This window comes from Dasypus novemcinctus, chromosome 19, assembly GCF_030445035.2.
Source record: "Dasypus novemcinctus isolate mDasNov1 chromosome 19, mDasNov1.1.hap2, whole genome shotgun sequence".
Lineage (NCBI taxonomy): Eukaryota > Metazoa > Chordata > Mammalia > Cingulata > Dasypodidae > Dasypus > Dasypus novemcinctus.
The window spans coordinates 48,698,331-48,710,894 of record NC_080691.1 but is presented as its reverse complement, the minus strand read 5'-3'; the positions used below and the strand labels follow the sequence as shown (position 1 = coordinate 48,710,894).

Here is a 12,564-nt window from a genome sequence, read left to right as displayed (position 1 = left end):
TTCTCAGCGGCCATGCTTCCGCGGCCGCCCCTCCTCCCAGATGGTGCCACCCGATGCCTTGTGGGGCGGCACCCTTCTTCTTCCTTCTCCCTGCGCAGGCACAGGGCAGAAAATTCCAGTCTGCCCTTTTCCCCTCCCCCGACAGCAGCAGCAGCCAGGTGTGGGTGGAAGAATCCAGCCCGCCCTTTTCCCCTCCCCCGACAGCAGCAATAGCCAGGTGTGGGCGGAAAAATCCAGCCCGCCCTTTTCCCTTCCCCCGACAGCAGCAACAGCCAGGCGTGGGCGGGAAACTCAAGTCTGCCCTCCACCCCAGCAACAGCAGCCACCAATCCCTAAACCCTGCCCCTTCCCCCAGCAACAGCGACAGCCAATCCCTAACCACCACCCCTCCCCCGTCCAGTACCGCCCACTGACCTTTCGCCGGCAACCAATCAGAACAGGGCGTGGCTTCGACCAATCAGCCTTCCCCAGCCCCTATAAAACGGTTGCCTCTCCCTCAATAAAGTGGACTTGCGTGTTTACCTTGTCTCCGTGGTAATTCTTCTGCCGTGCGCCCTCCAGTCCTGAGAGCCCCCGACAAGGGCCTGGCCTCCCTTGTCCCCAGTTCGTCGCCTGCTTCTCCGGGCGACCCCTTCGTCGCCTGCTTCTCCGGGCGACCCCTTCGTCGCCGGCTTCGCCAGGCGACCCCGTCAGCCGAACCACGCAACCCCTTGTGAAACCGATCCCTCGTCTGCTGCCGGACCGACCCCTCGTCCCAGGTGGGACTGACCCTTCGTCCCAAGCGGGACCGACCCCTCGTCCAGAGCTGGACCGACCCCTCATCCGCAGCCAGACCCCACCTCTACCGACCGAGCAAACCGTCGCACTAAAGGACCTGCAGGTTCACTGGGCCATGATATGGCCAAGGTCACTGATAGGGCTGGTGGGAACTAGGCTGAGGTTGTAGGAAAACATCCCAGATGGCCCCTTGCCCTCCGGGTGCCTTCCACACAGCCTCTCGCTGCATCGGGGAGTCTAGTCTAAACTTTTTTTTTTTTTTTTTTTTGAGGTGTTAGGGGCTAGGAATTGAACCTGGGACCTCGTGTGTGAGAAGCCTGTGCTCAAACCACTGAGCCACATTGGCTCCCCTGAGTTGATTTTTACATCTGTTTTGCTTGTTTGTTTTCTTTGGGAGGCACCAGAAACCAAACCCAGGAACTCCCTTGTGGGAAGCAGGTGCTCAACCACTTGAGCCACATCCTGCTCTTCTGTACAGCATGGCGGCTGTATTCCTAGATGGAGGAAGCAGGAACCGCTGCTGCTCGTGATGCCTGGTGCTCAGAAGCCCCAGAACGGCACCCCCACAGCAGCCATTCTACTGGGCAAAGCCAGGTTCCAGAAGGAGAGGTAAACTCCACATCTGGAGACCAGCTTCACTTTTCCTCCAGCTCGTTGCTCCATGAGCAGTTCCCTAGACCCAAGTTGAGCCACCGACTGGACCCCTTCTTGAGAATCTGAACCCGAAGACAAAGAAACTATGGCCAAAAGGTGGAGAGGGCAGTGGACCCACCATCAGCCTTGAGCACCTGCCCCTCGAATGAGCTAGTGCAAGTGGGCTGCAGGAGGAGGCGGGAGAAAGGACCAGCTAGGAGAAGCCATGAGGCCCCACGAGAGTCGACACTGAGCCACGCTGGCGTCCCCTACGCAGGTTCTGGGAGCTCCGCTCTCCTAGAATCCTGCCTTTGCCTGTCAGGGAGGATGTGCCCAACAGCCGCTGGTCCTAAGTACCATGGGAACTGGTGGGGGACTGGTGTGACTGGATTTATGCTTTCCTGTGTGGAAAATGCATGGTTGGGTCAGAGTAGCAAAAGCCGGGAGACCTATTAGGAGGTGACGCTGGATGTCCAGAGGGGAGGGGCTGGCCATGGTTAGGGTGTTGGTGGTAGGAAACCAGGGGAGTTGCCTGGGTGACCTATTTTGGAGTCAGCGCCATCATGACTCCTTGGAGAGGAATCAAAGCTGAATTCCAAATTTTGGGCCCGAGCAATAGGGGAGTTACTGAATGAGCTGGGGAAGCCTGGGGAAGAAGCCTTTTGAAGAAGGAGACTAAGAATTCTGCTTTGGACCTGCATTGTGTCCCACTGAAATGGCAGCAGGACTCACTCCAAAAGAAGAAATGGAGGGGTTGACCCAGCCAGGACTGCCCCACACTGCCTCACCATGGGGCTGGTTGTGATTCTGAAGAAAGAAGCACTGAACACCAGGGTGACCCGTCCTTAGGTGTATATTAGGGGAACTTACAGAGAGGTGGACAGGGAGATGGCAGGAGGTGCACTTGAGCATGTTGGCACCTATGGCAACTGCTCTACAGATGATATACGGCTGTGGAACAAAGGTGGCTAAGCGAGAGGGCCCTGTGTGCTGATATTGGGAAACCATTTTGGTATGTGCTCTTTTCTCAAAACAAGACAAGTTCAGGGCGGGAAGCATTCTGGATTACAGCAGCCAAAGCTTGGTGTGTGTTTTCATCTGCTGGGCTGCCAAAATGCAATTTACCAGAAACGGGGTGGCTGTTACAGTGGGCATTTATTAGCTTAAAAGGTTCCAGTTCTAAAGAGAACAAAAGAAAGAGAAAATAAAAGAAATGTAAGAAAACCTTACAGTTCTGAGACTGTGAAAATACCCAAATCAAGGCATCATCACGCGGGCGGTGGAATTGGCCCAGTAGTTAGGGCATCTGTCTACTACATGGGAGGTCCGCGGTTCAAACCCCGGGCCTCCTTGACCCGTGTGGAGCTGGCTGATGCGTGCAAGGAGTGCCCTGCCATGCAGGGGTGTCCCCCGGGTAGGGGAGCCCCACGCACAAGGAGTTTGCCCTGTAAGGAGAGCCGCCCAGCGCGAAAGAAAGTGCAGCCTGCCCAGGAATGGCGCCGCACACACGGAGAGCTGACACAACAAGATGACGCAACAAAAAGAAACACAGATTCCCGTGCAACTGACAACAGAAGAGGACAAAGAAGACGCAGTAAATAGACACAGAGAACAGACAACCGGGGTGGGGGGGAAGGGGAGAGAAATAAATAAATCTTAAAAAAAAAAAAAAAGGCATCATCACAAGATGATGCTTTCTCCCCTAAGGCTGGCTGCCGGCAATCCTGGGCTCCTGTGTCACATGCGCCATGGCAGTGTTCTGCTGGTCTCTCTCTTCCAGGTTTCATTGCTTCAGCTTCTGGCTTTCTCTCTCCTTCTGTGGCTTTCTCACTGTCTCTCTCTCTCCTTATTCATCCCATTTATAAAGGACTCCTGTAAGATAATTAAAATCCACCCTGAGGGGAGTGGTTGTGGTTCAAGTGGTTGAGGACCTGCTTCCCATGTATGAGGTCCTGGGTTCAATCCCCGGACCTCCTAAAAAAACCTAACAGGGAAGCCAATTTGGCTCAATGGATAGAGTATAGAGTATCTCCCACATGGGTGGTCCAGGGTTCAAACCCAGGGCCTCCTGACTCGTGTGATGAGCTGGCCCATGCGCAACGCTGATGCACGCAAGGAGTGCCATGCCACGCAGGGGTGTCCCCCATGTAAGCGAGCCCCATGCACAAGGAGTGCGCCCAGTAAGGAGAGCCGCCCAGTGCAAAAAAAGTGCAGCCTGCCCAGGAATGGCGCTGCCCACACGGGGAGCTGACACAACAAGATGACGCAACAAAAAGAAACACAGATTCTTGGTGCTGCTGACAAGAATAAAAGTGGACACAGAATAACACACAGCAAATGGACACAGAGAGCAGGCAACTGGGGAGGGCGGGGAAGGGGAGTGAAATAAATAAAAAATAAATCTTAAAAAAAGCCACAAAACAAACAAACAAAAAAACACAACAAAAACAAAACCCACCCTGGGCCAGTCTTACTGAAGTAATTTTATCAAAAGTTTCTACCCAGGGAGGGGAGGCGGCTCAAGCAATTCGGAGCCTCCCTCCCATATGGGAGGTCCTGGGTTTAGTTCCCAGTGCCTCCTAAAAAGAAGATGAGCATGCAACAAACCGACACAGAAAGCAGACAGCAGACAGCCAGCACAAAACAGTGAGGTGGGGGAGAAATAAATAAACCTTAAAAAAAAAAAGATCCTACCCACAATGGATTTACACCCACAGGAAAGGACTAACTTTAAGAACATAATTTTCTGGGGTCCATCCAGCTTCAACCTGTCACAGTGTGCTTTCAGGGTGTCTGAGTAGGACAGCAGGGGTGAGGTCACGCCCCAGGCCATTTGGAAGGGCTCTAAGTATCACACAACATGTTGATTTTGAGATGCTCATAAAGGACATGTTCAGTGCCTCCAAGATCAAACTCTAGCCTCCTTCCAACCCGGAAACAGAGGCCCTGAAGTGCAGGGTCTGCCAAATCCCTTAGCCTTTCAGATACCCTAAACGCAGAAAATATCACTGTGCCCTATCCCATATGTAATTCAAAATAACAACCAGATGAAGGGAAGCGGATGTGGCTCAAGTGATAAGGCCTCCACCTACCATATGGGAGGACCTGGGTTTGATCCCTGGGGCCTCCTGGTGCAAAAGAAGAGAAAGTGTGCCTCACAGCGAGCCAGTGCCCACGTGGCGAGCCGAGTGCCTGCGTGGTGAGCTGGGTGCCCGTGTGAGTGCCCGGGCAGTGAGCCCAGTGCCCATGCAAGTGCCTATATGGTGAGTCATTGCCCGTGCAGCGAGCCAGTGCCCGCGTGAGTCATGCAGCAAGAAGATGATGTAACAAAAGAGAGATGAAGGGGAGAGTCAAAATGAAGCACAGCAGAAACTAGGAACTGAGGTGGTGCACCTTATAGGGAACCTCTCTCCATATCAGAGTCCCCAGGATTGAATCCTAGAGGAGAAAAAATGAGGAGAAGACAAAAAAGAAATAGATACAGAAGATCACACAGCAAATGGATACAGACAGCAAAACAGCAGGGTTGGGGAGGGGGAGAAGGAGGGAAGGGGGGAAAAGAAATACACAAATCTTTTTTAAAAATCACATGAAACATGAAAATCACAAACTAACACACTGCTATCATTAATGTGGCTTGCTCTGGATTTTCCAAATGCAAAATTTTTTAATGATTTCATTACATATGAACTTGTTTCCCTGCTTTACTTGGCACCCCAAGTACAAGATGAGTCAGCCTATGGCGTAATAGAGCCTGGAGCCAATTCCTCCAGGGCTCACCACCCCCTACCCCCAGGGCTTGGAAGGAAGTCAACAAGGATGCTCCTTAAATGAATAAACAGTGGTGTAAATTTTCCTCCCTCACACTCTGAGCAGACACTCTCTGAGAAGGCAGCAGACTGGGCCTGTGTCATGCCTAGGGAATCTAGAGCTGGCCAGACAAGCACTCAGACTTGGTTCCTATAACCCCCTTCTCTCCTTGGGCCCTGGATTGTGTGGAGGGGATATAACTACAAACAAAATCTCCCGTCAAACCAGAAAAACCTCTCCAGAAAAGTAGAGGAGAAAGAAAACAGTTTTATTATTGAATAACCATTAAACCAGAATGAGGTGCACAGCACAGAGAATCTGCTAAAGAGATGGCAGCGACAGAAAGGGATTTTGTCCTTTTATATAGCCGGGCAGATACGCCCCATTCCACACATGTCCTCAAGATAAAAGATAATGCGTCCTCCAGTAAGGACCATTTTTTCATCTATCATTCATCCTAAATTCACCTGGCCATCATGATAGCCAATGTTTGGTTAATTGCCTTGATCCAAAGGAAAAATTAATTTTCTTATAATAATTTGAAGATAGGAGATAGGTTTGTTACTTCAGTTCTACACTCCCATAGAAACTGGAAGATAGGGACCCTATCTTCCTTGAATATTCCATTTCAAAGAGATGGCTCCCAGGTCCTTGAGAAAGACATTCCTGAATTATAAAGCTGGCAGGGGGCTTATTTAACTTTTTAAAAGACTCACAGACATCTCAAAGAAACAGGAAAAATGTGAATGCCAAGTTTTCTAAAGAAAATGTTCTGAAAAAGGGATGTGTGTGGTGAGGGGAGTCTCCCTTATTTGCACCAACGAAAATGATCACTATTATTATTATTTTCTATTTGTATTTATCCTTACAATTTCTAAGACAGCTTTGCGGTTTTCTGACGAGAATCTGCCATTATCCATAACACCACAGCTCTCTGCTGCCCTCTGCTGCCCGATGACCCTGTGGTCAGGGGATTGCGCCATAGTTGGAGCCAGTCGTCAGAGGCCAGGGTCCTTGTGGCTAGGGAATTGAGAAACTCCAGAGTCCAGTGACTGAGGTAACCCGGTGTCCGAAAATGACTGGGGGGCTAATTAATCTCGGGGTCGACCCGGGGACTGAGGGACATGGTGATTTATTAGCTCTGGGGTCCATCGACTTAAATGACCTGGAAACCTCCACACCCTGCAGCTGCGGCGGGTTCAGGGGTCCGAGGGAGACTCATGATTGAGCGCTGGCTATCCAAGGTCAAGGGGCTCCAAAGATACGAGTCTGCAGGGCCCTCGGACCCTGGGTCGGGGGTCCTGGCTCAGCCGCCGCTGCGTCCTCACTCCACGCGCAGCTCCACGCTTTCCTACTGTTTGGAACCGCCCCCACCCTTTCCTTAGCATTCATTGGTGAGTCCTCGCAAGTGTGGACCAATCATAACCGTCCTCGTGTCTCCAGCCCCCGCCCAGCCTCCGCTCCGGAAAGCTGGGGGGCGGGACCCCTCCGGGCCTGTCCAATGGTAGGGCAGCCGGAAGGCCTCGCGGGTCGGCGATTGGCTGCCGCGGGCAGGCGCTGTCAGAGCCGGATTGGCTGGCGGCAGGGGACGGAAGCGGCTCTGGGGCTCCGAGGGCCGGAGCCGGGCCGGGGCGATGTGGAGCGCGGGCCGGAGCCGGGGCTGGGCTGCGGGGCCGGCGCTGCTGGGGTTGCTGCTGGCCCTTTTGGTGCGGGGCGGCGGGGCCGCCAAGACTGGAGAGGGGCTCGTGACTTGCGGGTCGGTGCTGAAGCTGCTCAACACGCACCACAGGGTGCGGCTGCATTCGCACGACATCAAATACGGATCCGGTGCGCGGGGCTTAGGGCCGGGGCTGGGGGTTTGGAGGCGCGGTGGTGGAGGGGTGTGTGCGAGCAGAAGCCTAGGGGTCGTCAGGGAGCCGGGCCCGGGGGGACTGCGGTGTGGGGACGCCGAGATGGGCGAGGACCCAGGGTTTGAGGAAGGCTTCGGGATATTGGGGACCGGGAGGGTGTTAGGGGGCTGCAGGCCAAGGGGGGGGAGGTCAGCCGGGGGACCGTTGGGGTCTTCGTGGGATGTAGGTGGTGTCCGCGGTGGGGAGGGACCGGGTGAATGGCGGTCCCAGGGCCTGACAGTGTCGCCTCCACTCCCCCCCCCTACCCCCCCCCAGGCAGCGGGCAACAGTCGGTGACCGGCGTGGAGGCGTCGGACGACGCCAATAGCTACTGGCGGATCCGCGGCGATTTGGAGGGCGGGTGCCCGCGCGGGTCCCCGGTGCGCTGCGGGCAGGCAGTGCGGCTCACGCATGTGCTTACCGGCAAGAACCTGCACACACACCACTTCCTGTCACCACTGTCCAACAACCAGGTGAGCGCCCCTGCCCGGGACCCCAGGAAAGGTTCCCGGCCTGGAGGTTGGGGTGGGGGTGGGCGTGGCAGAAACTCGGTTCCCACCCTCTCACTACCCTCAACTTCCTCTTCTTTCAAACGGGAATTTCAATTCAGAAATGTTTACTGAGCCTCCCATGGGGAGACAGTGGTGACTGCGTCAGACTCCTGCTACCCGTCCCCCTTTCCCCCCAAGAGCATCCCCGCAAACTGGAAGAGTTGTCGGGATAGCTCCCCTCCTGGGGGAAGTTGAACCCCAGGAAGGGGATGCACACCTCTTTAATGTGGGGGAGGGAAACCTCATAGGGAAGAGTTTGGGCTGGGTACAGAAGGTTGTGTAGGCATCCTCCAGGCTGGAAAGAGCCTGTGCCTAGTTCCGGAGGTGATTGGAACCCAGGTGGGGGTTGGAGCAGAGAGTGCTGTTGGGGAGTTGGCAGAAGAAAAAGTTTGAGATGATGGTTGGAATTTTGGGTGAGGGTGGGTCAGAGGGTTTTGGACTGGGGAGCACAGAGGAGGAGAGAGGAAGATGGGGCAGGCATGTGCCTGTCGGAACAACCCCATGTTTGTGGTGTTTGGCTAGGGGTGGTGGTGTCTGTTTTGCAGCTGTGAGTCTCAGAGAGGTGGGGGGTTTTTGCAGCTGCAGGGGATTCAGGTTGTCCTCTGCCAGTCATGGCTCTTATCCCCACCGCCAGGAGGTGAGCGCCTTCGGGGAGGACGGCGAGGGCGACGACCTGGACCTGTGGACGGTGCGCTGCTCAGGCCAGTACTGGGAGCGGGGGGCCGCCGTGCGCTTCCAGCACGTGGGCACCTCCGTGTTCCTGTCCATCACGGGCGAGCAGTATGGGAGCCCCATCCGCGGGCAGCACGAGGTGCACGGCATGCCCAGCGCCAACACGCACAACACGTGGAAGGCCATGGAAGGCATCTTCATCAAGCCCGGCGTGGAGCCCTCCTCTGCAGGTCACGATGAACTCTGACTGCCTGGAAGGGTGGGTGAGGGCAGCAGGGTCCCGTGTTCTATGCTCCACGGGGACTTTGGGTGTGTGTCAGGGTCCACAAGTGCCTTTGTGATTAAAGAATGTTGGTTCGTGGTCGGGTTTCTCTGAGCCTGGTGGTGACCAGGAGGGGCCAGCCCTCCTTGGCCTGGTTCACTGTCTCCTCCTCCGTGCAAAACCTCTGTCTCCAGGACGGGCTGACTGCTGAACCTGTCCAAACCTGGCTGGTGATCTTGCCAGCAAGCTCTTCCCTGCATCCTGAGGTTGGGGCCAGCATGGCCCTGGCAATCACAGCCCCTCTGTCTACCTTTGGATGGTCTGATGGAAAGTGACCCCAGTTCTCCAGCCTCTGAGCGTCATGCACTTTCCTGTTAAAGAGACAGGGCCAAAAGGCCTTGGGGAAGGCTGAACAGGAGCCCGACTCCCTGCCAGCTGGGATGGGGCACAGGCTTTCCAATCCCCTCATCGCTTGGGGTGAGGACCCCCTCTCCTAGCACTGTGTGCCCAACCTTTCATCCAGGGCATTCCCCATCTGCTCAAAATTAGCATTACTCTTGGTAAAAATTCCACTCCCTGTCCCTTCCTCCTGCACAAGCCTGTCCAGGCAAGTGGCATCTCAGGCACCCACTATGACCTTCCAAGGTCCCAAGGAGATAACAGGGCTTCAACAATACCGTGAGGCAAGGCAGCTGCAAAGAAGGATGGTAGAGCTCTGAGAGCTTCCTGGAAGAGGAGACACCCTTTGGGGTACAGAATAGAGGGACTTGAAGGCAGGACCAGGAGAGGGAAAACTTTGCTGGTGCACAGGTGACCTCTAGAGGTGAGGATGGAGATTGCAAGCTTTCCGGATTTGCTAAATCGCCCAGGATTGGACCGTGCAGGGGAGGGGGTGGCATGGGCCTGCTGGGAGTAGGGGTTTCTGCTTCCCATGGAGGAGGATGAAACACCAGAGCGCAGAGACCGGGTACAGTGACTTGACTGGAAGGGAGTTTGGAGCAGTCTGGGCAGAGCAGCAGACATGAATCAATTTGCCTTATTGAAGAATGGGGGGCAGGGGGAGAGAAGCTAGCCCATGGTGAGGTCTGGGGGGGAGGGTTACGTGTAGACCCTCCCCCTTTCCTCCCACCTCCTACTCTGCTCAAGCTCATCTCCCCTCCAGTGCCAGCCTTCTTGAGCTTCGTCTACACTCCTCTGCCATTACTCCCCAGACCTTGCAACAGAATTTGAGGACTGGTAGATTCTCTGAGAGTGAAAGAGAAGGCAGCTAATGAAGGGTGCATTGTCAAGCAAGCTACCCCTGTGGGCAACTGGAGCTTGATCCCGCTAGGGTACCCAGGAATGCGGTGCAAAACAGGCATCAAAGGTTTTCCAGGAGCCAGGGAGCTGGGGTAGTTATCCACCAAACTCCCATGGCCGGGGGGCTCATGATGTTTGCGGTGGTTGGGGGGGGCACTTCTACTTGTCCTGCCCTGCACACCAGGGTAAGGCGCTCCTGCAGCCAGCATGAAGCCCTGAGGCCGAACTGCAGGTGAGCAGCCTTTCTGTAAAAGTGAGTGTCAAGGGAATGTGGGTGGGGTGCCAACAGGAGGATTGCACCTGCAAATTCGAGGCATCCCCCTGACATGCCCTGGCCCTTCCAGCCTGCAACCCTCTATCTCCCCCCACCCCTTACCCCCTACGAAGTGTGGTAAGCGGTGTTCATTGAGAGCAGAACCAAAAGAACTCCGTTTGTAGGGATCCCTGGGCAACCAAGCACCCCAGGACGGAAAATAGCTCTGCACAGAATGCTGGTTAAGACAAAAATAGAGCTCACATTTATTACTAGGTGCCAGGCTGGGCCAGGAGCCTATTGGCTCTTGACAACAACCCTAGGAAGCAGTTTTGATTATTTTTTCAAAATTTCCGAGGAGAAAACAGCTAAGAAACTAGATCCAGGTCACACCACTGTTAGAAAGTAAAGATTCACAACCAAGTCTGCGGGCCCCCAAACGTGCTTTCGGTTGCTGGACTGAAGAAAACAGGAGGGGGTCCAGATGTACACACACTGGCGCAGGCCCGCACTCCACCCCATTGGAACTGTGGGAGGGCGAGACAGAGTACATCCTTCCGAGTCACCAGCCCAGGCTAGGCGCTCTAAGAATGCTCAGCCACAAGGTCGGTTGCAATCACTCAGAGACCCAAGCAGAACCCCCACCCCGCCCCGACCCCGTCCCTCCCTCAAATTCATAAGGTCCCATGGGTCCCCAGGACAGGGCCTTCCCAGCTCAGCTCTACCCGGATGGCTTCCGACAAGCTCCACTCGCGTCCTGCCCGTCGGAGTGGTGGGTTAGGTGGGGGGTAGGGGCCTGCCCCAGCCCAGAAACCCACCACGGCGCAAGGAGCAATCTCAGCACACAGAATCCAGTAGACCGCGGCCTCGCTCAGCGGATGGCTCAGTTGGGGGTTCGAGTATCCCCCCAAGGGTCGCAGCCCCCGCCCCGGTGGTCTCAGCCTCGCAGCCGCCGCCCCCTACCGGGCTTGCAGCCGCTCTGGCCGGCGCCGCTGGAAAACTCGTGGAGATTGGAGCTGAGAAAAGGCGGGCAAAATTCCTTTTGATAAGTTATGAATGGAGAGAAAAGTGTTTGTAGAACTCATTGTTAAAACCCTGGAGCTCGGGACTCGGCCAGACCGGGCCAATCGGAACCCCGGGGCTATTTTGAAATTGCTGCAGTCTCAGCCAACCGGCGACGCCCCGCGCCGGAGCCAGCCAATGAGCGTACCGCTATGCAAATGAGCCAGGGGCCGGCCCGCCGCCTGACAGCGGGTTAAAGATGGAGCCCGCGGGCGGGAGGGCGCCACGAGGTCCAGGGTCGCCAGGGTTGGGACGATGGGTTGAGGGCGGCGGGCGGCGGGCCAAGAACCCGGTTCCTGCTCACCTACTGCGTCCTGCCCGGCCCCAGGCGGAAGGGGCGTCCGGTCGCGTGAGTAACGAGGTCCCAGGTGGGTGGGGGTCGCAGGCAGGGCGACCCTACGGGGCGGGACAGTGTAAAGGGGCGCAGGCAGGTCCCCCTTAGGCCGGTGGCTCCGGAAAGACGAGAGAGCCCCATTTCTGGGCCCCGCTCGGGACCTCACGAGCACGAGAATTTGGGTTAGGACCCAACGCGGCGCCCAAGTCAGGGGCGAGGGGCCAGGGCCAAGGGCCCGAGCCCGGCGGGGGCGCATCGTCCGGGGTGGCGCTCCCTTCTCGGGGAGTCGCGCGAGGGTAAGGGCGCGGGGTCGTCGGGCGGTAGCATCCCGGGCCCGGCCGCCGGTGGGCTTCGGTCTGCGGCGGGAGCAGCGGCCCCTTTCCTTTGTGTGTGCGCCCCCTCCCCCCCGTCTGGCCCTTCCGCTCCTCCTCCCACCAGTCTGGGGTCTCTTCCCCCACCAAGACACTGGTTCAGGCCGGCTTGGGACCGCAATCCAGAGTGTGTTGGGGAGGAAGGGCACCTCCACCGGGCCCCTTCCCTCACTTGTGTCCTGGATCAGGGCTTCAGCCCCTACCCACCCACTCTTGGTGGACCTTCCCGCCCCCGCATGTAAAGGGGCCAGTGGGGTACCCCCCTGCAGGCCGCAGGCGCTCTGACTAGATTGCACTACTGTGCTCTGAGAAGCAGTGCAATGATATTGTCAAAGCATCCGGGGCCAGCCTTGGGGACCCCCCCTCCCCAGCCCCCACCTCTGTCCTCTCTCCTGCCCCCTCCCCCCCACCTCTTATCTGGGGCCTGCAGGCCCTCCCCTCCCCCCTGCCCAGCTGGTTCCCTTCTCCATGGAAACTTGAGATCCTGGCCAGGCCTGGGCCTCCAGGGTCAAAGGGCACCCTTCCCCCAGACAGAAGCCCCGCCCCAGTGGGCCTGCATTCCAGACCTCAGACCCCCCCCCCCTCATCGACCACCAGAAGGGAGGCGCTGGCAGGCCTGCCCGACACTCTTTCCCTGTTGCACTACTGTGG

The 12,564-nt window shown here is 56.6% G+C and overlaps 1 protein-coding gene across 1 annotated transcript; it reads left to right on the top strand.

The window, feature by feature from the left end:
* Window positions 1-6,813: 6,813 nt before the first annotated feature.
* Window positions 6,814-8,693, top strand: SDF2L1 (stromal cell derived factor 2 like 1). The gene is made up of 3 exons (XM_004466434.5): window positions 6,814-7,047; window positions 7,386-7,582; window positions 8,295-8,693. The coding sequence occupies exons 1-3, from the start codon at window positions 6,855-6,857 to the stop codon at window positions 8,577-8,579; spliced, it is 675 nt and encodes a 224-aa protein (XP_004466491.1). The 5' UTR covers window positions 6,814-6,854; the 3' UTR covers window positions 8,580-8,693.
* Window positions 8,694-12,564: the final 3,871 nt, after the last annotated feature.

Coding starts and splice junctions, on each gene's coding strand:
- SDF2L1 (XM_004466434.5), top strand. CDS start 6,855: ATGTGGAGCGCGGGCCGGAGCCGGGGCTGGGCTGCGGGGCCGGCGCTG. Junction 7,048..7,385: donor CGACATCAAATACGGATCCG/GTGCGCGGGGCT, acceptor ACCCCCCCCCAG/GCAGCGGGCAACAGTCGGTG. Junction 7,583..8,294: donor CACCACTGTCCAACAACCAG/GTGAGCGCCCCT, acceptor CCCCACCGCCAG/GAGGTGAGCGCCTTCGGGGA.